The 24,414-nt window shown below is 36.6% G+C and overlaps 1 protein-coding gene across 1 annotated transcript in view; it reads left to right on the top strand.

Moving 5' to 3' along the window:
- The window catches only part of COBLL1 (cordon-bleu WH2 repeat protein like 1), a 52,920-nt gene extending 28,936 nt beyond the window's left edge, over window positions 1-23,984 (top strand). Inside the window, 8 exon segments of the mRNA XM_065413632.1 lie at window positions 3,835-3,985; window positions 4,452-4,526; window positions 6,081-6,239; window positions 11,416-11,674; window positions 13,992-14,077; window positions 16,971-18,589; window positions 20,304-20,480; window positions 23,898-23,984. Coding sequence (XP_065269704.1) covers window positions 3,835-3,985; window positions 4,452-4,526; window positions 6,081-6,239; window positions 11,416-11,674; window positions 13,992-14,077; window positions 16,971-18,589; window positions 20,304-20,480; window positions 23,898-23,984 — 2,613 coding nt within the window.
- Window positions 23,985-24,414: the final 430 nt, after the last annotated feature.

The following is a 24,414-nucleotide window of genomic DNA, read 5'->3' as shown; positions in this document are numbered from 1 at the left end:
GAAATCCTGGGTAACTCCACTGAAGTCATGGTTCATCTTTGAGGGCTGTTCCCTGTGTGTATTCCATTGTGGGTGAATTCCATGTGTTCAATGCACCTGAGACCATAAGAATCTTTGAAGCAGTGTTCGTTGGTCCATACTTGTGCCTTTACTCTCCTCATGCTCTGTACCGAGGATATAAGGGACAGTACAGATTGACTGCCTCTCCAGCTCCTTCTTACCATTGCGTAGCCTGAGATGGAACCTCAGTGCCAGAGCTGAGCCTTTTGTCCTCAACCTGTAAATATTTCAAAAGTTTTATAAAGTTTTAACTGTATATAGTGTTTGTACAGTTTACTCACTATAGTAGTTAATTAGTTCCCCCAGGGAGTCTCCCTGGCCCCCAGTACAGGATTTAGATTATGCCCAGGTTAATGAGATTTAAAAGCTGCATCTCCTGTCTCTGCTGTTTTTTTCCAGCTATGATGGCTAACGCTGCCATTATTGCCTCAGAGAGGCTCATATTTCTGTTAAGTGCAGTATTTGCCATTCCTTTCCTAGCCAAACCTGACAGATGCGAGAACTCCAGCTTAGGAAATGCCTTATGGAGTGTGCAATGAGACCCCAGTGAGAGCTGGGACAGGACACTCCTCTGTACATCATCCAGAGATGTTGAGATGTGCGCCTCCTAGCACCATGACCTCCTAGCACCAGGAGTGGGATGGAGCAGAACTAAAGACCTTTCACTGGGGTCTTTTTATGAGAACAGGAGACAGGCTGTCCTAAACATAAAAGCAGATGTCCCTCAATATGCTTATCTGTGTCTTTTCCCAAAGCCTTATGACACCAATGAGGAGAAGAGGCTTCATTCCCTCAACCTGAGATGTGCATTAGCATTTTACCTGCAAAGAACAAAGCCAATCAGAAAGTAACCTAGATTGTTCATTGCTACAGAGGAATGAGTGAGTGGACAAGCCATATCCTCTCAGAGAATATCTAAGCGGATCTCTTGCTGTATACCACTTTATCAGTTGGCACATTTCCCTCACCTGCAGATAGTGAGATCTTATTTTTATAGAGCGACAGCAGTTTCAGTAGCTTTGGTTCAAGAGTACCCTTTCTTGACGTTTGCCAAGCAGCAACATGGAGTTCTATCCATATGTTCATGAGACACTACACCTTAGTTCAAGCCTCCACAGATGATGCATCCTTTGGGGCAGTAATCTTTCAAACCTCTATACTGCCTGCCTCCTCGGAGCCTCTCCTCTTGAGTAGTGCTTGTCAGTCGCCCGCAGTGAAATACACATAGGGACCAGCACTCGAAGAAGAAAGTGAAGTTACTTACCTTATAGTAACTGGAGTTCTTCTAGATGTGTGGTCCCTATGTGTATTCCACTACCAGCCCTCCTTCCCCTCTGCTCTGGATCATAATTGGATTCATGAGAGAGAAGAAACTGGAGAGGCGGTTGCTCTGCACTGCTGTTTATACCCTAGTTACAGAGCATGAGGAGAGCAAGGGCGCTGGCACAGACCAACAGACATTGCGTGCAAGATTCTTCTGGTTTCAGGTGCATGGAGCACATGTGTACCCACAGTGGAATATAGATAGGGACCACATCTTGAAGAACTCCAGTTACCATAATTTAAGAAATTTCCCTTTATACTAGATTTGCATGGGTGGAAATGAGAGCAGAATTTGTTCCTTTATTTCCAACAACAGTAAGAGGTATGTGATTTATAGATGCTCTCCTATTGGCCTCATTTCCATGCATATTAATCATATTTCACAAAATCCAGCTGCCTGCTAGGCTGATTTGCATGCCTAGAAGGCCCTATCTATCCTCAATATCACATCCCATTATATTAACTTCTTAAAGCTGGATATAGAATCATAGTAATGTAGAGTTGGAAGGGACCTTAAGAGGTTATCTAATTTATCTCCTTGTGTTGAGGTAGGACTGTGTACGCCTAGACCATTCCTGATGGATGTTCATCTAACGTGTTCTTTAAAATCTCCAACAATGTAGATTCCACAGCCTACCTTGATAACCTATCCCAGTACTTAATTATCCAGTACTTAGCTAGTGAGAGAGTTTTTGCTAATATCTAGCCTAAATCTCCCTTGCTGTGGATTAAGTCTGTTACTTCTTGTCTTCTCCTTGATAGACATGGAGAGCAATTGATTACTGTCCTCTTTGTAACTGACATCTAGTTGGGGTATGCCATGTAAGATTAACCCATCTTGTCCTCAGGGCAACCTGAGAACCCTGTGCTGTTTCATGTGAATCGCTAAGTGGCTCTTTTCCTAATGTGTCAATAATCGCCATCTTGTTAGGATGCCCTTTAATAGCAGCCAACATTGTCACACACAAAGTGTTATATGCATACTGAAACAAACTTTGCACCATATTTTTCCCTATTGATATTCACCCAGCCTCTTTTTAAACAACATTTATCAAATAAAAAAATTACACATGTATAGTACTGTGACAAACTTATTTGAAGTTGGCGTTAAATCCTATTTTTTGAACAAATGTCAGCTTATTTTAAGACGCAATTGTTGTTCAGTGGTAGCTTGATAAATGAAAGGCATCTTACTCCATGGGTATTGACAAGGTCAAGAATTCTGCTGTCAATGGGTTCTTGAATTATGGAGGGATCATCAGTAAAAGAGAGATTTGTGAGCCTGTTTATTCCAGTTCTGCTCCTTCATATTCTACTTTATGAAGTGGACTGCTTAATTGAAACACAAACAAAACTCCTTTGAAGATGACCCCCAGGTCTGGCTCAAGTGTAGATTCTGCTACCATAAAATGAATGTGATTGCTGGATTTTATTATGCTGTCAAATAGACAAGTGACAGTGATCAAAATTGCTACAGGAATGGGCATCTGTGACCAGGGATGAAACATATTTCTTTATCATTGGGATCCTGAAAGTAATCACTCTGAGATGTAGAGCTACAAGGTTACTTCAGTATCAGGCTAATAGCTGTTACAATGGCAGGCAAAATTATGGCAACTATCTTTTGAGATGATGAACTAGTGATAAGAAAACTGAACAGTTTTTTAAAAAATACATACAGGACTGCCATAGCAACATACTGTATAAACCAAGGGTTCTCAAATTGGGGGTCGCAAAGTTATTACAGAGGGGGTCGCGAGCCTCCACCCCAAACCCCGCTTTGCTCCAGCATTGATAATGGTGTTAAATATATAAAAAAGTGTTTTTAATTTATAAGGGGGGTGTGCGTGTCACTCAGAGGCTTGCTATGTGAAAGGGGCCACTAGTAAAAAAGTTTGAGAGCCACTGGTATAAACTAAAAAGTTCCCCTCAGATGCCCTATACCTTTGTGTATTTTGATGTTTTCATATTGTGTGCACACTGGCAAAGAGAACTAAATCCCTATTTTTGTTAGAGTAATTGTTAAAATGTTGTTACAGTTACGTCTTTACACCATATTACAACATATTTAGGAACATTCCCCATCAGAGTTTTCTGAAATGGGCTTTTTTAAAAGCGTGAGAGATTCCAGGTTATTCTCTTCATAACATTTGTGACAACGAATTTTGTTTATCGTCACTGTTGTGATACATTTTTGAATATCCAACACTATACGAGATATAATTCCCCTCTCTTACCGCTCCACCATTTTCTGATTATTTTTCCCCTTGGGAATAGTTTAAAAGTATTGCTCAGAGAAACTATTAGAAACTTAACAAGTTGTTTGAATTTTGGTTAATAGTGGATGAGGATTGTTTGTTATCTCAGGTATAAATTTTGGAGTACAATAATCAGACTTTTCTTGCTGTTTCTCGGAATACTCTTGTTTTTTTGATTTTTTTCCCCCCTTAGGGTCAGTTGAGACTAGGAATAGTGAGAACAGGTTCTCTGCAGCTGAGTGGCACATCATCTGTTAACTCCTCTTTGAGAAGGACTAAGCGCAAAGCACCCTCCCCACCCTCTAGAATACCACAAGACCAAAGTGACAACAGTAAAAGAACTGGTAATCTTTTTACTTTTTAACTAGGCAGAAATGGACCTAGGCTAAATATTAATGTTAAAGAAATGTCACCCTATTGGTTGAACTTTTAAGTAAAACCATACATACATGTCAAACACCTTTATTTAAGAATATGTTTAGGTAAAAAGACAGATGAAAACAGTACAATGTTAGAGGAAAATGTCATGTATCAAACTTCAGTTCTCTGTCAAGGTCTGTAATATTGTAACAGTTGAAATGCACAGAGGGCTGTGTGTGGGGGGGTGTGGACCATGGAATTGACAGTACTGTAGGTGTGGTTGCAACAAGCTTTAATCACCGAGACAAAAGTACTTCATTCCTTAGAAACAAACTAATCTGTAAGGTCAAAGTTAGAAATTTTGTTTCAGGTATATATCGGTGTAAAAGAAATAAAGGATTGCATTTAAAAAGAAAGCTGTCTGTTAACGTTTTCTTTACTTTGTTTCAGCATCAGAGTCTGCAGAATCAACCCCTGTTGAAAGTATTGTGGAAGAAAGAGACACAGAAGTACTGTTTCCAACAGGTAGTTCTTCCCAGATATTATTAAAACATAGTCAAGAACAGTCATAATAAAAGCACGGTAATAAAGAGAAATAGTAAAAAGGTCATGCTGCAGATGTTTCAGGCCCATTATTGTATTTGTCTTAAACTATCATTTAAATTTGAGATTTTCCCTGGATACTTTCCCCCCCCCCCCTCGCCAATCCTGTACGTATTTATGACTTTCTAAAGTACAAAAGCTTTACTTTTGCATGATATAGTAACAAACACCTGATGTTTGTATTGGTTATTATGTGTTGCATTTTAAAAAGAGATACCTAGTGGGTATTCTAGAATATTTAGACATTCATGAAATAGTTTTAAAAAAGAACACCACCTGTGTTGTGTGCGGCTGGGTCAGAAGTTGAGTCATGTCCATACATCGCTTCCCTCCCCACCCAACATAACCAAGTATCATTCTTGTTTATATGACTATAACTACCGTGTTGCCAATGTTTTTGTATCAGTGCATTCTGGGAAAACTGCTATCTCAATGTTTCAACAGGGGATAAAATGTCTTAAGGACACACACATGGAGTGGCATTAGCAGTATATGAGGCTCTGCACTTTGAGATTTCCTACTGTACATATAACTAGAAGCAGGAGGATGAGCTAAAGTGGTTACATGGGCCTGGTTGGGGAGTCCCTTTAGACTGGAAAACATAAGCGTGTCACACCAGTTATACAGAGACCCATGTGTTATCTTAGGCCTCTGGCAAGGGGGAAACTCAGTTACCAACCAAGAAGAACCCATAATGTATTTGGATACAAACAATATTTAAAGCCAGCTGTGTCCCTAACCAATTACCAACTTGGATAAAAGTTGTGATGTGAGTAGTTCTGTGCATGAATGAAAAAGCTGTAATTGATTGAATCACAAGTACTCACTAGACTCTGTCCCTGTTTAGTTTGTGATCTAAGATCACATCCTGAGGAAATATGGTTGCAGACATGTACATGGGGTCACATACCATTATATTGTGCCTACATTATAAAGAGTAATAAGGAGAGCAATAAAATTCTTAGCGAAAAACTTATTCAGGCAAATAAGATGTCTTGCAAATCATGGACCAGATCGTTTGGACACTGCCTCTAACTTTTAACTCAAATTGTGTGAGCAAATAATTGCAGGTGAATTTTAGGTAACTCGGACTTCTGAATAAATGATGTGTACACTAGGTACATTAGGTACTAAAAAGTCTTGGTGGGCTAAGTTGTACCTAAGAGTTTTTTGGCATCTGAAAAATCATGGGTGCAGAAAAGGAGGCTGCCTTAAGGACATGCTGAAAATTTAACTTGAGGATAAGTGTATTTAAACAAGTATAAACTGTAGTTGTTATAAAAAGAGAAATACAATTGGAAAATTACTGGAGGCTCAACTTCACAAAATAATTTGCTAAAGTTCCTTTAAAAATAACTAATTTGCTTTGAAATTTGTTTAGCTACATTTTTGTTTGCTGTCATTCTAATTTTATTTTGTTTAATCTTCAGATTACATCAAGCTAATTAATCTTCTTATTCCTAAACTGCTTTTTAGGCAATAAAGTTGATATAACCAGAGCCACACTGCCATCATGTGCCTCTCATTGCTTAGATGCAGCCAATCATGAACAAAACACTCTCCAGCAAGTGACCGATGAAACTAACCCTTCTGGTAACACTGGCTGTCCTGATGCAACTGAAATGCCTTCTAAATGTAGGTTGTAATATCTTTCTGTAGAATATTTTGGATAGATAATTTACAGTAGACCACTATTATAACGCATGTGTTGTTGAAGTTTTCACTACTTCTAGAGCCACTGTAGGGAACAAAAATCAGCTGTAATTATGCCATACCATAAACTTTTCTTTTCAGATAGCATGTATAAATATTTAATTTTCTCCCTGTTAAATTTGTATCCAGCTACAGATGAGACAATTCAGTTCTAAAATGAAGAATGAAGTCAGAGGTCTCTCTGACTTATTTCTTTAACTGTAATATGCTCCTATCTTAGGGGGTTTGATCTATGTTAGATTTTCTTCATTTCCCATCACTGTAGTATCTGAGTGCTGCAGGGATGAATTAGATCTGTCAACTTTATGGAATAGTCTGTTCTTCGTTCTTCTTAGGTTCTAGGAAGCTCTGCTTGTGGTATATGTACTTTTGTAAAATATAAATATCTTTCAAGTTATAATGAAAAAACTTAAAAAAAAATAAATAAATAAATAAAGTAAGGGCTTGCAGCATGCTAGCCTAATCTCTTCCAACAGCTCATTCCACAGCTGAGCCTTGTTGAACAAGAATGCTTTCACTCTAGCTCTTGCGCATTCATCCTGGGTTTTATTAGCCATGCTGCCCTAGAGGAACTCTGCTACAGTTCCATGGCCTGTGGTTCTACAGGACCCCATGAGGGAAGCCCAGCTACTCGCCCTGGTGTGTGTGTGTTTGTGTGTGTGTGTGTGTGTGTGTGTGTGTGTGTTGGGAGGGGTGGGGGGCTGTAGGATTTGCCTCTAACAGAACATAGATTTCATGTATTCCTATCTTAGGCTTTATCTGAAAATTATGTAACACATTTTGGTAACTACATAAATTAATAATAATACAGTTTTAGTGTAAATTTTGAGAACAGTTTTAACAATTCCAGAAACTCAGTAGTTCAATCCATTTGGTGTAATGTTTCTGAAACCCTGATATTTTGATCATTAGCCTTTTTTTTCAATTAGGGTTTTGACTTAATGTTGTATTCTGCATTGTATCATATAAAATGGCTGCTGCTTAAATTTATTTGCTCCTTCAATAAAGCAGCAGTGCATAATAGGTTTACCATATAATACCAGTCACAATGTAATGATCACTTGAAGGAATCTATTTTTGTTCCTGAAAGTAATAGAATGTGTTTGTGCTTCTGTTAGCTATTAATTAAAGTGGTACTACACTGTATAGTTTAAAACATGCTAACATTTCCATTATAAACTACTATTTTCAGAAGTTTATTTTTTTCTATAAAAAGCCCACTTTGGGCTGAAAAATGCTTTAAAGGATTACACCTACTAGAAGAGACATGTAAAAGAAAAATAATTAGAATGATTTTTGCATTGTAAAACTACAAAAAGATGTATCTTCCTCTTCATAATGGTTTTAGTTTCCATTCTGAACATTTTTCTAGCCTAACATATATACACCTCTACCCCGATATAACATGAATTCGGATATAACACGGTAAAGCAGTGCTCTGGGGGGTGGGACTGCGCACTAAGGCGGATCAAAGCAAGTTCGATATAACGCGGTTTCACCTATAACGCGGTAAGATTTTTTTGGCTCCCGAGGACAGTGTTATATCGGGGTAGAGGTGTAGTTCCATTAGAGTCTCATGGTTTAGGAAAGAAGAGAAAAATATCTATACGCATGTTAATTAACAATTATTGTATATTTCCTACAATTTTTTTTAAATTAAATTTCATGAGTAGCAATCTTATTGACAAAACACACAGTAAAGTCTCCAAGGAACCTGAGGTCCATTAGGTCAGTAGCCAACGCACTGAAAAGAGTGATAGACTATAATGGGTGAATGATGAGAGTATGCAACTCTCTATCTCTGACACTTTGGAGCATAATAGCTTGCAAAAGATGTTAGACTATTATTGTATACCATTTAAATGGTACTCTTATTGACCCATTTGATTGGAATGTCTCTAAAGGAGATTTACATTGTAAGATCATTGATCTTTCAACTAAAACCTCTTCAGGTACCTTTTAGCCCAATAGGCTGTTAATAGCTTGAAAGGAACATTGTTTAAACATCATAGCCTAATGTTTGCTCTGGTGAATAACATATATACCTGCACAGATACATTTTAAATATCTTGTTGGTTTTCTGAGGCTCTTTAATGGAAAAAAAAGTATATTTTTATGTCTAATGAACGTGTGTGTGTGTGTGTGTGTACACACACACACACACACACACACACACAATTGTACATGTACACGTACACATACATGTCCCAAGAGTAACACAAGTATAAATTGTAACATACCATTGCTAGCACGGGCAGCAGAGTGGAGACACAGCTGAGCTGTGCTGAGTACAAACTGGTTTGAAACCAGTGGGTACGTACTCAGCATGCTTCTGCTGCCCATGCTACTGTGCCTGTACTGCTATTTATATTCTCACTAGCTCTCATCAAGCTACTGCAAGTATGTGTACAGCAGAGGAATCACACTACTAGCTCATAGTGTAGACATAGCGTGTATATCGCATACACACAATGCATAAACAGTTTCATTAAAAAGAAGAGAGGTGGCTTCAATCTTAGATCAAAATTAAATCTAGAAACCAGGCATTTTGAACAAAGTCGGAAAACACTTTCTTGGAGGCTGGCCCAAAACTGTGGAACAAATTCCCACTAGAAATGAGGCCCAAATCTCACCACCTTTTTTGCTCCATGTGCAAGGAGAACTTCTTTCACCTTGTTTAACATAAACACGTAGCAATGTTTTTTTGTTTTGTTTTTTTAAAAGCCACCAACAAAAGAGATTCCTCACCAAAACAAAATGCTACACTTCATACATCATTCTCTCTTTGGAGAGAGGAGAATCCACCTGTGACAGAAGTTAAACAATGTGACTAACAAGCTACTGGAAAGCCCTTTGGTATTACAGAGATGAAGACAGTATAAAATCCTATAGAATAGAATAGCAGAATGTGCTTGTCTGGCCTTCATGATTAGTTTTTAACCACAAGTTGAGTTAATGCTGCAGTGACCATTTTATGTGATTAAGTGAAACCTTTAACACTACTTAAAACTTTGCTGCTTCCAATTTTGAGTTTATCCGTACAGGCTATGATTTAAACTGCTGTTCTGGATTTGAACTTTTCTCAGTCTTTACACAATTCTGTAATAATACTAGGTAACGTGCTGTCCAGCCTGTGTTGTTGTAAGTCTGCTAGTTGAGAAAGGGCAATTTGTGATTTCTCCCTAATCTTTAAGAAAGGCATGTACCAGGATCCTTGTGATTCACTTTTTCCACCACTAGTTACTTCCCCCTTAGCTCCCAGCTGCTATTTTGTCACCATTCTTATAGCCTTCATTTATTTAGAGATTGTCTATACTTGTAAATTTTCCAAAATAGCTATTCTGGAATAGTTATTTTTGGAATGAATAAGTGTGTGTGTGTGTGTGTGTGTGTGTGTGTGTGTGTGTGTGCATGCGCACGCGCACGTGGGGGTAGGGGTGGGGAAGTTATACCAAAAATAACTCTTCTGGAATAATTATTCCACAATTGTTTTCCTAAATTTCCAAGGTATAGCCTAACATCTTTTGAATAACAAACAACAGTACGAGCAGCAACACAACCAGTAGGCTAATTGTAAAGTCTATTTACTAATGTTTTTAAAATACTAATTGACATCTAATTGTAGAAAGGTTTGTGATAGGAAGTCAATGGGCCGTAGGGCATTTAGCACCTCTGGAAATTTAGGTGGCTAATCTTGAATTTAGGAGTAGAACTGGGTGAAACTTTTTTTTTTCCTTCTGAAATATCCAGATTCAGGTCAGCCAAATTGTGTCATGAATTGTTTCAGCAAAAAAGAAATTTTGGAAATGTCAGGTTAAATTCACATGGTGGCAGTGCCGGATGCTCCCCTCACACCCAGCTGCCAGCTGGTTAGGATACTCACTTTGGAGCAGGGAATTGAACTCAAGTCTCCCATATTTTAGGTGAGAGCCCTAAGCCCAAGGATATTTGGGAGTGGGTCCCTCAGTCTCTCCAGTTGAAACTGTTCCACTAGGTATGAAATACCTAAATATTCATTGGGTCAGCAAGGGACAGTGAGAATAACTCTGTAGCCTGGTGGTTAGGGCACTGGACTGTTGGGTATAAGGGGTGCGCCACCATTGTTTTGCGAACCTAGGCCTTAATTTCCAAATTTCAATTTCCTTTACTAAAGTGACCAAAATCAAAATGAAGGTTTTTGCTTGCCCCGAAACAAAGCAATTCTGACTTTTCAGTTTGCTGCCAAAAAAAGAAAAAAATCACTTTGGGGTTGATCGGAAACAATTTCTGCCTTCCCCCATTTTTAATAACTGCCAGCAAATGGAAAATAAGTTATTTGCATAGCCTTATTTAGGAGCCTAACTTTAGGCACCCCAGCCTTGGAAATTTTATATGTCTTGTATGATATTTTATATGGTATTTGGTCAAAGTTGATAGTTACATATTTTTGTTGTTACATTTTAATTGAAGTACTGTTGCATTTTAAAATGCATTTCATGTAACATTACATATTTGTTAAATTCTGTTTGTAGCATATGCAACCACCCTATATGCTAAATATCAGAGTACTCTTTTAGCTAATTTTTGATAAATTCAAGGTATTACAGCTAAGTTTTGATAACTCTTTGGTGGGTACCATGCCAATCAGTGGCAAATCACCCACTGATGTGATTGGGACTAGGTTTGGGTCTTGTATCTGTTCTTAAATCGACTGGCCTACTACTTTTGATCTAAAAAGCTGTATATTTTTAAAGCTGAATTTGAGAATAACAAATTGATTTATCAGAAAAAAAATAGAGATTTGATTAACATAGAATTGATATTTTTCTAGTACTATGTTTATTGCTAAGTACTGCAGATTTTTTAAAAAAATTAATTCAATACTCATTTTAAACAAATTAAAGTTGTCTGTAGCATTCACAGATATAAAGAAATATGGCTAATTGAATAGGAAAGAACTATATCGTAAATCCTGTAGAAATTTAAACTTTGAATAGACTTTAATGTTTTGTGTGATGTCTTCAGAAAATTTTCTTCTGTTTGCTATTTTAATTATAAATGTTTAGACTTGCTTTGTCCCTTAATATTTACACTCTGGGTGATTGTTCTGTGAGTGCAGCTGGAATTTGCTCTGAATATAGCCTGGATGAGATCAATGAAAAGGAAGAGAAGAATATACAGTACAAAGAGGAAAGTGAAAGTGCAGATACCTCTCTTATGACACAAGAGATTTCTGCCTCCTTCATTTCTACTGATGTACCACTAGATACTGAAAAAAATGATTCTGCTTCATCATCTTCAATTCTTGGCAGTGGTTCTGTAGATAACTTTCAAAGTTCCAAGGAAGAAAAACAAGAAAATATGAGCACAGATGGCAAGTAAGTACTCTTTGTAAGAAAGAACAAAATAGAGATTTATAAGAAAGTGGCATGAGATTAATATTTCTAAACTCTCATTTCCTTTCTTTTCTAATATAACAAGTTCATTACACAATAGTTAAATGTGGTTAAAAACATAACCACATAAACATTCCAGGCTAATCTGTTTAGGCCCACTTTTCCTCACTTAGCTACCTTTTATTTACTATGTTCAGGTTTCACATAGTAATAGAAATTACAAATAGATTAATTTGTTAATTATTATTTAAGCAACAGTCACTTTCATTGAACAAAGTATGAAAACTAGAAATCTGGTCAGTTAGCTGTCACAACACAAAGGACTGCTACAATATTATGCTGACAATTTTGGGGAGATCAGGAAGAATAGCCTTCCCTGGATAAATGCTCTCCACTTTTATGGTCATAATTCTGTTTGTTTTTTTTATTCATTGTTGTGTTTTCTTGTCTTTTACACACAGGTTTTATCCATCTATCCTCAGAGAACACTGATAATTCTCTCTCTCCTTTTACTTAGGAAAGATGTAAAAATCTCAGTTTTCTTTAGCATTTTTTCCCTTTCTGATACCTCTGCAGTGTCTGACTTTGCTCTTCAGCCTGTATAATAAACTGCCTGACTTGGCAGGCTTCTAACATAAAGTAATGCCTGCTGGAAATGAAAGCTGATTGGCCAGAGAAGTTCCATAATATTCATTTAATCTACTATTCCTCTGTTCCCAGAGGGAAGTAAGTTGGCCATTCTGCCCAATTTAAATTGGAAAAAGGCGCTTTTTTTTTTTTTTTTAACACCGTACTGGAGTGAACATCTGTGAGAACTTGTAGCATGCAGTCACCTCCAAAATATGTGAGGGGTTTTGATGAGACATGTTTTTCCCATCCCACTAAACTTTTCAAGATTTCAAAAATTTTCCTTTTCTACATCAAGTTGAACCCAAGACCTGTTTCAGTTTTTTTTTTTTTTGGGGGGGGGGGGGAACAGAGAGAGACAACCCAGAAGAGCCAGTAGCCTGGCAGTTACTCAGTTGGGATATGAGAGAGGTTTAAATTCCTAGTCTGAAACCTGGGTCTCTCACATCCCAGGTGAGTGGTCTAACAACCAGGCTCTTGGGTATTTTGGAATGGGTCTCTTTCTTACGAGAAATTCCATCCTGCACCTGAGAATCCTGTCCCGATGGAAATTTAATTGAAATTGATATTTTTCCATGAAAAATTTTGGTTCTGACAAAGCAGCATTTTCCAATGGAAAAACTTTTGCTGAAAAATTCCTGACCAATTCTAGTTTTGACTTCGATCTCCACATTCCTTTTAGTCAGTCTGGGGTCAAGAGGGCCTTGCAGAAATCCCTACTCTGTCAGCTACACTATATAATTTGCTTGTTAGCTAACAAAATATCATGTTTCCTCATTGCCACTACTTTTGGTAAGAGGAAAAAAAACTTGTGTTCTACATGGACAAACATTGTGCCTGATTCTCAGCTGTACCAAAGCTCTGCTTAGTGTAGCTGAGGAAAGGTGGCTTTAGGACTTCTTGAACTCCCCAATTTCCAGGACTATTGAGGGCCAGTTTGGTCTATTGTGTATTAGAGCAGCCCCAGGTCTGCTCTTAGTTCTGTCAGCCTGTGGGCCTTATGTTTTGAGCATAGAAGAATGTACAACATGCTTAGTAATATGCTGTGCTCCTATTTCTCTTTTGTTCTTGATATTGTTAGGATATTTCTCAAAAGTGTAAGGAAAATGTTATCTGTCCTTTTAAAAGGAAAGAGTATGCACTGCACAAATTCAATCGTCTGTGGTTTTATGATCGCAAGATATTCATGTATGGAGTTCTTTTTTTTCCCCCTTTGAGGCAACATACTGTATATACAATGTAATGGACAACATCCAGAAAATTACCTGAGTGGTTATTTTTACCTCAAAAAAAGAATTAACATTTTGAGCATGATCTTGTGAGATCCTGAACACCTCTTGAGTGGTTTCACTGGAAGTTGTGTGCTCATCAACTTGCAGAGGTTACTCGGGGCCTAATAAATTGGGGGAGGGAATTTTTTTTAAAAAATGCACGTAGAGTTGCACTAAAGAGAAACTGCATATGCACTGTGGTATGGAAAGTATCATAGCAGCATTTCCTCTAAATTTTTTTAATAATCTCTGTTGAATTTTTCCAGTGTTTGGTAGAAAGATTTAATTAGTTTTCTCCATCTGTCTTTGGAGAACATTGCCAGTTCTCATACATCTTTTCTGTGTGTTTACTGAAATGAGTGATATTAGCATATATAATGTATTGTGCTGTCTTTTTGCAGAGAACCACACAGTAAGATAGACGATGAACAAATTACATTTGAAAATGACAAGAAGTTGGGAATATTGGATCCAAACAAAAATTATGGTGAGTTATACTGACTAAATAAGAAAAATACTTGTAATGAAATTTGAGGAGAATTTTGGTTTCCAAGTTAATAGAACTTTCATACTCCAAAGCATCTCAAACCACTTTATGAAGTACAGAAATTTAATACAAATAGAAGCTACTTATGCACACGCATTCAAATGCAGTAGTGTCTTGATACTTCAAAATTGTTCCAAATATAGAAGAAATTGTTCCAGTCCTAGGTTATAGAATCTCATGACATCCATCTATGGCTCACATTGTGAAATCACTTTCAGAATAAGTAAGACACTGTGGTTTCTGTAATTTAAAAAAAACAAAACAAAAAGAAACCCTTTATTTTACATTGCAAAAGCACACAGATTGTAATTGAACTGCATTATGACTCAGGACATAGATTTCCCGGCACATTGCTTAATAGCATTCCCCAGCCAATTAAATTGCACTGACAGGCTCTGAAGGAAGTCCTGTTTAGAATAAATCTGCTGGATAGATGGTGTCTTCTATGCTAAACCTTCAGAGTGAGAGATTTAAAGCAGACAGCTGCAGCGGAAGAATGATCTCTCTAAAAGAGAGAAATTATATTGGTCTGAATTATGTTGCTAATCTAGCAACAGGATTTTTTTTTTTTTTTCAAAAAATTATGATGTCAAATGGTATTGCAAGAGCAAAACATTCAAGAAAAAAATTCTCATCCACCGTCCCCCAATTAGCTATTTCTGGCTTTACTGGCATGATGAAAAAATGTATTTCAAGGTTAATAGTGTCAAATGAAATGACAGGCACCTTGTTTGAAATTTACAGGAATGAGAGCATCTGACGATGGTAAACTAAATTCCTTAAGTCATGTCAGTTGGATTATTATTAATTGTGGAAGTTGCTATTGCCAGGATGTTCAGATGTAAACCTGAATTTGAGCTTATTTTGTTTTTGAGGTGTTAATGCAAAGATTTAGTAATCCAGTACACATGTAGTAAACTTTACTTTTAGATTATTGTTAACAAACAGAAGAGGATCCATCATTCATGTGTGTAGTATAAACAAAGTTGGCATAGTGGCTTCATTGTGTATGTAAGATCTGAAGGACTGCAACACCCTTTTGATTTATCAGCCCATAATGGCTTCTTCAGAGACAATCAGGGCTTGTCTACACTTCTGCGTGAATAGCGTAGCTGAAGTCAATGTAATTAGATTGACTTACCTTGGTGTCTTCACTGCGGTAAGTTGACAGCTGACGCTCTCCTGTCAACTCCATTTGTGCTCCTCATTCTGGTGGAGTACCGGAGTCGACGGGAGCGTGCTCAGTGGTCGATTTATTGCATCTATACTAGACACGGTAAATCAACCCCTGCTGGATCGATCGCTGCCCGCTGATCCGGCGGGTAGTGTAGACAAGCCCTCAGACTTCTGGTGTATGTTGCATTAGATGGATGAAATTAATGGTTTTGTGAACTTGATGAAATAATTGCCAGTTATGCATCCGAGATTGCTGAAGTTCTATTGATTTTCTGAAACGGTTAAAGATTTTCTCACATCTGTGTGAACATAGAGGATCTCTTGTCAATCATGAATTCATTTTGTGAATCTGCTAAAGACAACATTGGTGTGTTCCTGCAAATATTCATTAACTATTTCATGATAAAGACAAGAAAATGAAACGACCAAAATGATGCTCAGTTAAACTGTGTTTTGTTTGTGTTGCAAGTTATTTGTAAATCATGTCATGAATCTGACTGTAGAACTATGAACAAAATCTATTAAATTAAACTTTTCTTGTTCCCATTGTAATCCATTGTTGCATTACATTGTTTAGAACAATGTAGAATATCCCAATAATGGTTTCTAATATGTTAATTTTTGACTTTATCACAAATATCCTGCATAAGAGGAAAATCAGGTTTAATTACAAAACTGCATTATGACATTGTTTTTGTGGAAATATGTTGTTTTGTAGGGAAGCAAAGGCCCTTCCATAGTTCTAGAAATGGATAATTCATTCCCCTAGAATCTATTACTTTCATGATTTCATGAACCCATTACTTTATCCTTGTAGTGTAACAAATACACACATTCAATTCTGCAAATATATAATCTTAAATTGTTGCACTCCTTCAGATACATGCCTGAGTGCTTTTATTAATCCTATCTTTGTTTTTTCATATTTATAATTCAAATAATTTAAAACTAGTAAACTGCTATTTTTAATACACACACAAAATACATCAGGGAGAGACATTCTTTTTTTTTTTTTTTTTTAATCATTTGAACTTGGGATAATTAATTTTATAGTAATGTGTTTTAAAGTGAATTTTGGAAAGGCTCAGATGTGATTCATATTCCCAAAATTTAAGACAGGCCACTTTAATATAAACTCCTGGAAAAACAGATATGCAATAATTGTGTTACTCAGATATTTTTAACTGCATTAGTGTAGAAATGCTAGAAACATCTGGCATATCACATCTTTTTATGTGAATAAATCTAGTAGGTACACAAACAGCAGAGACACGGGACCAATAGTCCTTACCAGTTTGTAGACTGAACTATACCTTATATATAATGGAATGAAATTCAGACAACCTCCCCACCCCAAAACCTTAAGTGGTCCCTAAACCGGCTTGGTCATCTGGTCTATCCATGACACCAACAGCCTCAGTGGGTAGTAGTATTAAAGTATTTTTCATTTAATATTAAATTGGAAAAATTACCAGTACTAATCAAGCTAAAATATCTTTCTAGTGTCTTGAAAGGGTGTAATAAGGGAAAGTTTATTATTTCTAAGGAACCATTTCTAGTGGTTAAAGAAAACGGGGTTATTGGGTTTCATGATTTAAACAAAAAAGTCAGGCTGTTTGATATTGATATTAGTTCAGAAATATTTTTTCTTTTAAAGATCATAGTGGCACAAGATTCCTTCCAGCAACCACAGGAGAAAAAGAAAATCAACGTAAAATGGGAGAAATTAATACAGCAGATGTCAGAGAAAAAAATAAGCTTGAAGTTGACAAACTATCAAACTGCCAAGAGTATAAAAATGACATCTCTACAAATCAGGATGATAATCCTCAAGTGAATCTAGGGATACAAGATCGGAAGCTAAATCAAACGAACATGGAGATAGTAAAAACTCAGGATATTGCAATTCAGACAACTCCATCTGATAATAGTTTTGGCAGGACTACAGTAAGTGAAATGATTGTCCTTCAAGATTGTGAGTCATCCACCTTCAAAGGAGTAGCCCACATGCAGAATTTGGATATAGACAATCCACCTTTGCAGTTGATGAACAAGGCGCAAGAGTCTGTAGAAGTTTCAACAGAATTCAACCATCAGAGACAAGAAGCTGCGGATGACAAAGCAATTCCCATAGAAAATCAAAGTAATATATATGATAATGACAGTGGTCTTACCCCATCAGAGAGAGCTCCAAAAAGTGCAATTAGTTCTCCTATTAAAGGTTACCCACTTTATAGACAAGACATCAAACCTAAACCTAAACCCTCTAATGAAATTACAAGAGAATATATCCCCAAAATTGGAATGACTACTTATAAAATAGTGCCTCCAAAATCCTTGGAAATATTGAAAGGTTGTGAGTCAGATGCTCTGTCAGACATTAAGGATCAGGATGGAGTCACCTTGGAAATGTCCCCACAGTCAGAGAATTCAAAAGAATTTGGAGTGCAAACTGAAATTCTTTGGGTTTCAAAAAATACAAGTCAGTCAGAGTCTGGTTTAAAATATGAACCTGCTTTAGCAGTGAATGATCAGCTGCACAAAACTAACAAAATTACTGACCGTGTCTCAACTTCTGACCTTGGGGTTACTACTGAAAGCAAGCAAATAGAAACAGAGGCTTCCAAACCCAATATAGGCAATGGCATAACTCCATTGATGCTAAGCTCAGGTAACACAAATTCTTCACCTGAGACTCAAGAAAAATCAAGTGTTTTCAGTCCTACAATGAAACCTAGTTCTTTTTACTTACAGATGCAAAGAAGGGCTTCAGGTCATTATGTAACATCTGCAATTGCCAGAAGTGTCAGTGTTGCTACTAGTCCTACTCAAAGAGAGGCTACAAATACAGAGAGAGAAAAAAAATTGACATCATCAGATCAGTCTTTTTTTCCTTTACATAAAACACATAATTTCCCTGCTCAATTAAATGAAGACGAGGTTGATAATGAGAAAAAAATTGACACTTCCACTTCTATCAAAACTGCTAAACCTTTGAGTTTTCCCTCCTGTCAGCCAACAACATTGAACTTAAGAACTCTGAGAACTTTTGCAGTTCCAAAACCATATTCCAGTTCTAGGCCATCCCCCTTTGCTCTTGCTGTCTCATCGGCAATCAAAAGATCACAGTCATTCAGTAAACCACATGCCATCAGTAGCCAGCCATCAAAAGAGAAATCTCCTGTTGAACTATCCTCAGTAACTTCCACAGGAGATGTGAAGAACCAATTTTTACAGACCTTAACAGGAGGTTCACAACACAATATGATGGATAAGGTAAGTTTTACAAAATTTAATATTTTTTGGACATTAATCATTGTATCTTTCACAGAAGAGTGAGATTCACTCTGTCCCTTCTTTGAATAGTTCACAAATATTAGTAGGCTTTGGATTAATAACATATAAACATCTAGTGGTACATTCTGCTGTAACAGCACCATGTACAACATTTCAATGGAATATAAGAAAAAGAAGTAATGTAGTCTTGTACGGCGTTTATAGAGGATACTTTTATTAAATGAAATTTTTCTGCAAAATTGAAAATGCTGAGAAATAATTCTGTCTTGCCATAATTAATAATGTCTCTTAAACCAGATCCAATTATCTTTTCTTTGCTTATAAGTTTATCTATGCATATCTATTTTCCTATTCAGAGTTGTTGATTTTGTTTTTAAAAAAGTACCATGTGTAAAACTGTTTTTACTTAATTTTTGAGTGATGTCCCAGAATAATCGATTGAGGGACATTGAAACAGGATATGTGTAAGGATGCAGATTATCTTCTGGTATGACTAGCACAAGTTAACAGTATTATGTAACCTGACTGGCATCCAGGGGTTGAATTGGAAAAGTAGAGTTAGTGGAACTCTTCAAAAGTTTACCCTGTATAATATCTATTCACTTTAGATGCTACAGTGAGATGCTAATGTTAGTAGATTGTGCAGATATTCAAAGTAGCATCATGCATGCTTCCTGGGCTCAGCTCCCTCACTGAATCAAATGCCCTATTTGTGCACCTTGGACTTGGGTACTCTTGAGTGGCGGGGAAGGAGCAGTGGTCCTCTCCCAAGTCTACCCACTTATGGCCCCAAAATGAGCTGTCACTCAGAGTAAATTGTGTAGCTCATCATAGTATTTTTTTAAACGTTTCAATGAGTAATGAAATATTTATCAACATTGACATTTAAAGTATCATAATTGGCCTGTAACACCTACTCAGATGATTGGGGAAGTTCATACATTTGAGCTATTGTTTCATATATTCTGCAAATTCAGGCAGATGTCACTGCATCAGTTGCATTCAGTTCACATTTTGAAGGTGTTTTATTTTATTTTTTTCCCAACAGTAACAGCTATATTTGCATAAAGTAAAAGCTGAGATTTCGGAGAGCAAGTGGGCAGCTTGGGAGAGGCATCCATACTATGCAGTGGCCTAATTCTAGCCCTGCTGGCATCTGTATCTTTGTATGATTAAGTTGAGAGTATGAATTCAGATCTAACTGTGTGAATATTCCTGGAAATCTTATACCATTCATCTTGTGGTAAAGCAGTAACTGTCTATTTCCTAAGGGCTTTTGTAGTCCTAATAAGGAACTTGCAGGCATAGAAATAAATTTGTTTGATATTAATTAAACTACGTGAGATGATTATGTGGAGAATTTTATAGACATCTTGGGGAGAATATTCCCCATTTTTAACAGTAAAAAAGTTCCTTAAATCCCTTCTGGCCTATAACTTGTTCAAAACCCAGGTGTAATTCCCAGATGCTATTTTATGGCACCCTCAGCTGGGTGCTATCACATCACATCACATCATAAATTACTTGCAAAGTGAAAGTACATAATTAAGGTTGTTCCCAGAAATCTTGCATGAAGCAAAATGCAGAATGAGGGTACAGTGCTGTAATATTTGGCCAGACTGCTTCAGATATCCATTTATGACCTCACTCAAATGAAATGCCTTGATTTCCGCCCCCCCCCCTCCCCCAATAGAAAAGTAACTGTACAAACAGTGAACAAAACAGCCAGGTGCAATCTTCAGCTGACCACCCAACTTCTGTTTTTGAGAGAGAAACTGCTTTAACGTTCCAGAGCTCTGACCCAGAACAGATCCACCAGAGTCTGCTGGCTGCTATCCGCTCTGGAGAAGCTGCTGCCAAATTAAAAAGGGTGAGTTTTCATCATCTCATCAGTAACAATGGACTTACAGTGCTTATTTCAAAATTACCAAATTAATGCCTAAAAGCAATCAGTCCTGGAACTAATCATGACAAGGGAGTCTCCTGAAAGTGTTTTTTTTTTTAGTTGTACCACAGCAGATTTGTACATGGAAGAAGCTTGTGCTGTCATTTTTTCAAATAGGGAAAATATTATGTTTCTGAAATAAATTTTATATTAAAATTAATTATTAAGGCTCCACTTCAGCAAAACACATAAGCATGTGCTTATCTCTGTTTAGCAAAGCACTCAAACGTATACATCTATTTAAATGCTTTTCTGAACAGGGATGGTTTTAAGAACAAGAGCTAAATCAGCTACAACCTTCTGCCAACAGTACACATGCAGAAGTTATAAAGATTAATTTCCTATTGATTGTCGATACTATATACACACGTAATTCTTTTTATATTTTAAAACTTCTGTCTGCTTTTTGGTTTCATTAGCTAGAACGATCTCATTTTTCATACAATGTTTGTAAGTGTTTTGTCGCCAGTAATTCGGGAGAGAATTAAGTATGCATCTTACTGAAATAAGTGCTGATATTTTCCTGTTTCTAGAATGCAACACTACATAAGAAAAATGATTCCTTAAATGTAAACCACAATACTTAATCAAAAATAATATTATGAGTAGTTGTAATTCATTCTATTTGTGAGCCGAGATATTATAGTGATATATACTTAGTAAATGCTTTTTAATAATTAAAAACATGGAAATAATATAAAAGAAATCACTGATGTAAAGGATAAAAACACAAATTAGCCTGCTCTATTATTTAATACTCAAGTGACTGGAGATAAATGGGTTGCTTAAAGTACGGTTGTTTTTTATAGTTACCATGAACAGTCTGACACCTCAGAAGAACATTCTGTTTAAATTATTTTGCATAATAAATATACTGTGTTTTTAATAAGTCACATCATTCCATAGTTTCAACTTATTTCCCTTAGTTACATGATATTTGGAGATCTACCTTTTAAAACAGTATTGTTAATTAGAAACCTTTAAAAATACTCTGGCTTGGTTTGATAGACCTTCTCATTTGTATCTTTCTGTCCTCAACCCCAGTTTTTTGTCTTCCACCAGCGTGCTGAAGTATGACCTGTTACTGCAGAACCCTATCTCTTTTGAAGATCCAGAGCTTTGTTACCCACCTACCCAACCCCTCCCAAAATCCCTATTCCTAAACAATTATTTTATAGAAGTCTTTGATTCCTTAGAACCATATTCAGGAGAACACGGGTTCTGTGGGTGTCTATATTTTGGCACCCAAACAGCTTACATTACATGGAAAACCTCTCTCTTAACAGAAGTGTGGCAACGGAATTTGAGTTTCCCAAGCCTCCCACCTTCTCCACACAGATTGAATAGCCCTGCTTTCCCAGAATGGTCACAAGTGGAAAGTCAGCATGATCGGTCAGTCAGTCCAGTGTGCTGTCAGGGTGGTGCACAGTTAGAAGCTATATTGCAGTGAACTAGTTGTCAGCCAGTTACAAATCATTTAAGGACAATGGATGAGATTAATCAAACGTTAAATCTTCTGGAGATTTGATGAAGTTGGATCTATCTGATGTAGAAGAAACATGCCTGATTTTTATGATGTAGCTTTCTGATTATTGTTACATAGTTGCATTGTGAACAATATTGAAACTGAAAATACGTTTAAAAACAGTGGATAAAATATTAAAATATCAAAAATATGTAAAACCTGTTTGTAATACTTGCCATAATACCTGATAACTTATTTGGAAAAACAAGATTGATAAAGTGCTCTTCGGAATTCAAGAAACAAATCAAGCATAGATGGAAAGCTGGAAAAAGGTTAGCAAGGGTTCCATAACATTTTGATTTTATGTACTTTCCTTGGCCAACTTTGTACCAGTAAAGAAGTTTTGACACTCCCTGCCTGAGGAGTTGACAATCTAAAGGACAGAAAAATATCAGACGAGTCTTTCAGAATAACTGAATTTAAAAGTTTTTCTAAAATAGTGGAATATTGAAATGGAACAGCATTTTTATGGATGTTGTAGATGTGTGTTTTCAGGGAGAACTTGAAGAATTGAGTGAAGGAACCTAAATCATACCTAAAGCATTCTACAGCATAGTGGCCCGTGAGAATTTCATGAAGTCCCTTCAAATATAAGGACACTTGAAACGCCAAATGTGTAAAATGCTAACCGCTGCACTGTTTTCTTCGTAACAAATAAAGGGAAGGTGACATATGATGGGGGGGCCTGGGGAGAGAAAGTGTGGCATCAACTTTATTTTTAGGCCTGTTGTGCTGATGAATTCAGGCAATGTTTTTATTAAAAGCTTAAAATTGAGAACAGGGCATATTGTAATCAATGGAGAAATAAAACACTTTTGTAAGCAGGGTGTAAGTATCCAGATAGTCAGTGATCCCGGTTGGGAAAAGCATTTTAAGTAAATTAACTCATAGCTTCCATTAACTGGTTCTGTGAGTGATGACTGGCTACTATTTGGTCCTATTGAATTGGGTAAAAGGTCTGTCAGGTGCTTGCCATCCCCCTTCCCTGATGCAGCTCTGTAAGGGAGGCATTCAAGAAACCAGACAAAAATGCTACCATGGCTAGCCAAGTCTTTTTTTTCCCCCTTAATAACTTGCCAGAGTGCAGAGCCAAGATCTGTGGCCTTTTGTGCCGTGGATCTTTTCTTTTGAATGGAGCCTTCAGTAATTACTAATCTAAATGGGTCAAATGAGGTTGTTTTTAAACAATTTTTCTCTCTTCAGAATATTTTCATTGTGCTAGTAAACTCTGTTGAAGATCTTTTCAGTGGTATCTAATCTTAGGGCCTGATTTTCAGGATCACAGAGCACCCACAGCTCCCACTGACTTCAGTTGGAGTTGGTATATTCAGCGCTGTTGGAAAAAAGGGTCCTGAATGTCTTAAATTAACAGGTTTAACATCTAGTAAAACTTTACCACTTAGTAAAAAATTCATTGCAGTGTCACGGAACACATTTAAATCAAGAATTATATCTGGAATCAGTTCTAATGTGTACTTGACTAAAAGAAGATGTGGATGTATTCAGTGAATACATTGCTTTTCACGTTTTTCTTTTGAGATGGCAGCAGAGCTCCAGACACATTCGATAATTGTATTAAGTGTGCAGTTTGTGAAGAGTTGTTTCACCCTTAATGCCTACCAAAGTTACATGCTCTCGAAGTAGTAAATATCTGATTTTTAAAATTGCACAAAGGTAATTTATAACTTGATTGAACTTACAAATGCAGCAATCTTTTTTTGAAGCTAGTACTGAATAAAATATTACAGGGAAAATTCATTAAAATTGGACAAATATTTCTATTTCAGCAATGTGATGATGTTTTTCTTTTCTCCTAGGTTGCTGCTCCATCAAATACTATATCTGTCAATGGAAGATCCAGGCTCAGTCACTCATTTCCCACAGAAGAAAAATATAATCATTAGACATTATACCAAATACTTTGCACTTTACTACCATTGCCTAGGCCAAATTAATACTAACTGCAAATTTTTGCAAATGTAAATGCGGGTGTATGTTAGTATACATTGTCAATTAAAATATAGGAATTTCATGCTGGATTTCTTAATTCCTGGGGAAGGTTTATTAGAATATGTAATTTATAGTAATTTTTTTGTAAAAGCTGAAAATGCTGCTTCAGAACTTTAAGATGAGGTGCAGATGAGTTTCATTTTTGTTTAAATGAAAATCAAATGTTGATTTCATTTTGTACTGTTAAGACTAAATGACATGTAGCAACATGCTGAAAAATACCGATGATTTAGAGGAGTCTGAGAATTTCAGATTTTTAAGTTTATAATTGTATAATACTAATGTTAAATTGTGAGTTTAAATATACATCTGCCACTTGTTGCC

The sequence above is a fragment of the Emys orbicularis genome, chromosome 11, assembly GCF_028017835.1.
Source record: "Emys orbicularis isolate rEmyOrb1 chromosome 11, rEmyOrb1.hap1, whole genome shotgun sequence".
Taxonomy (NCBI): Eukaryota; Metazoa; Chordata; order Testudines; family Emydidae; genus Emys; species Emys orbicularis.
Note: the sequence above shows the minus strand (reverse complement) of the source record. Positions and strands in the feature narration are given on the sequence as shown.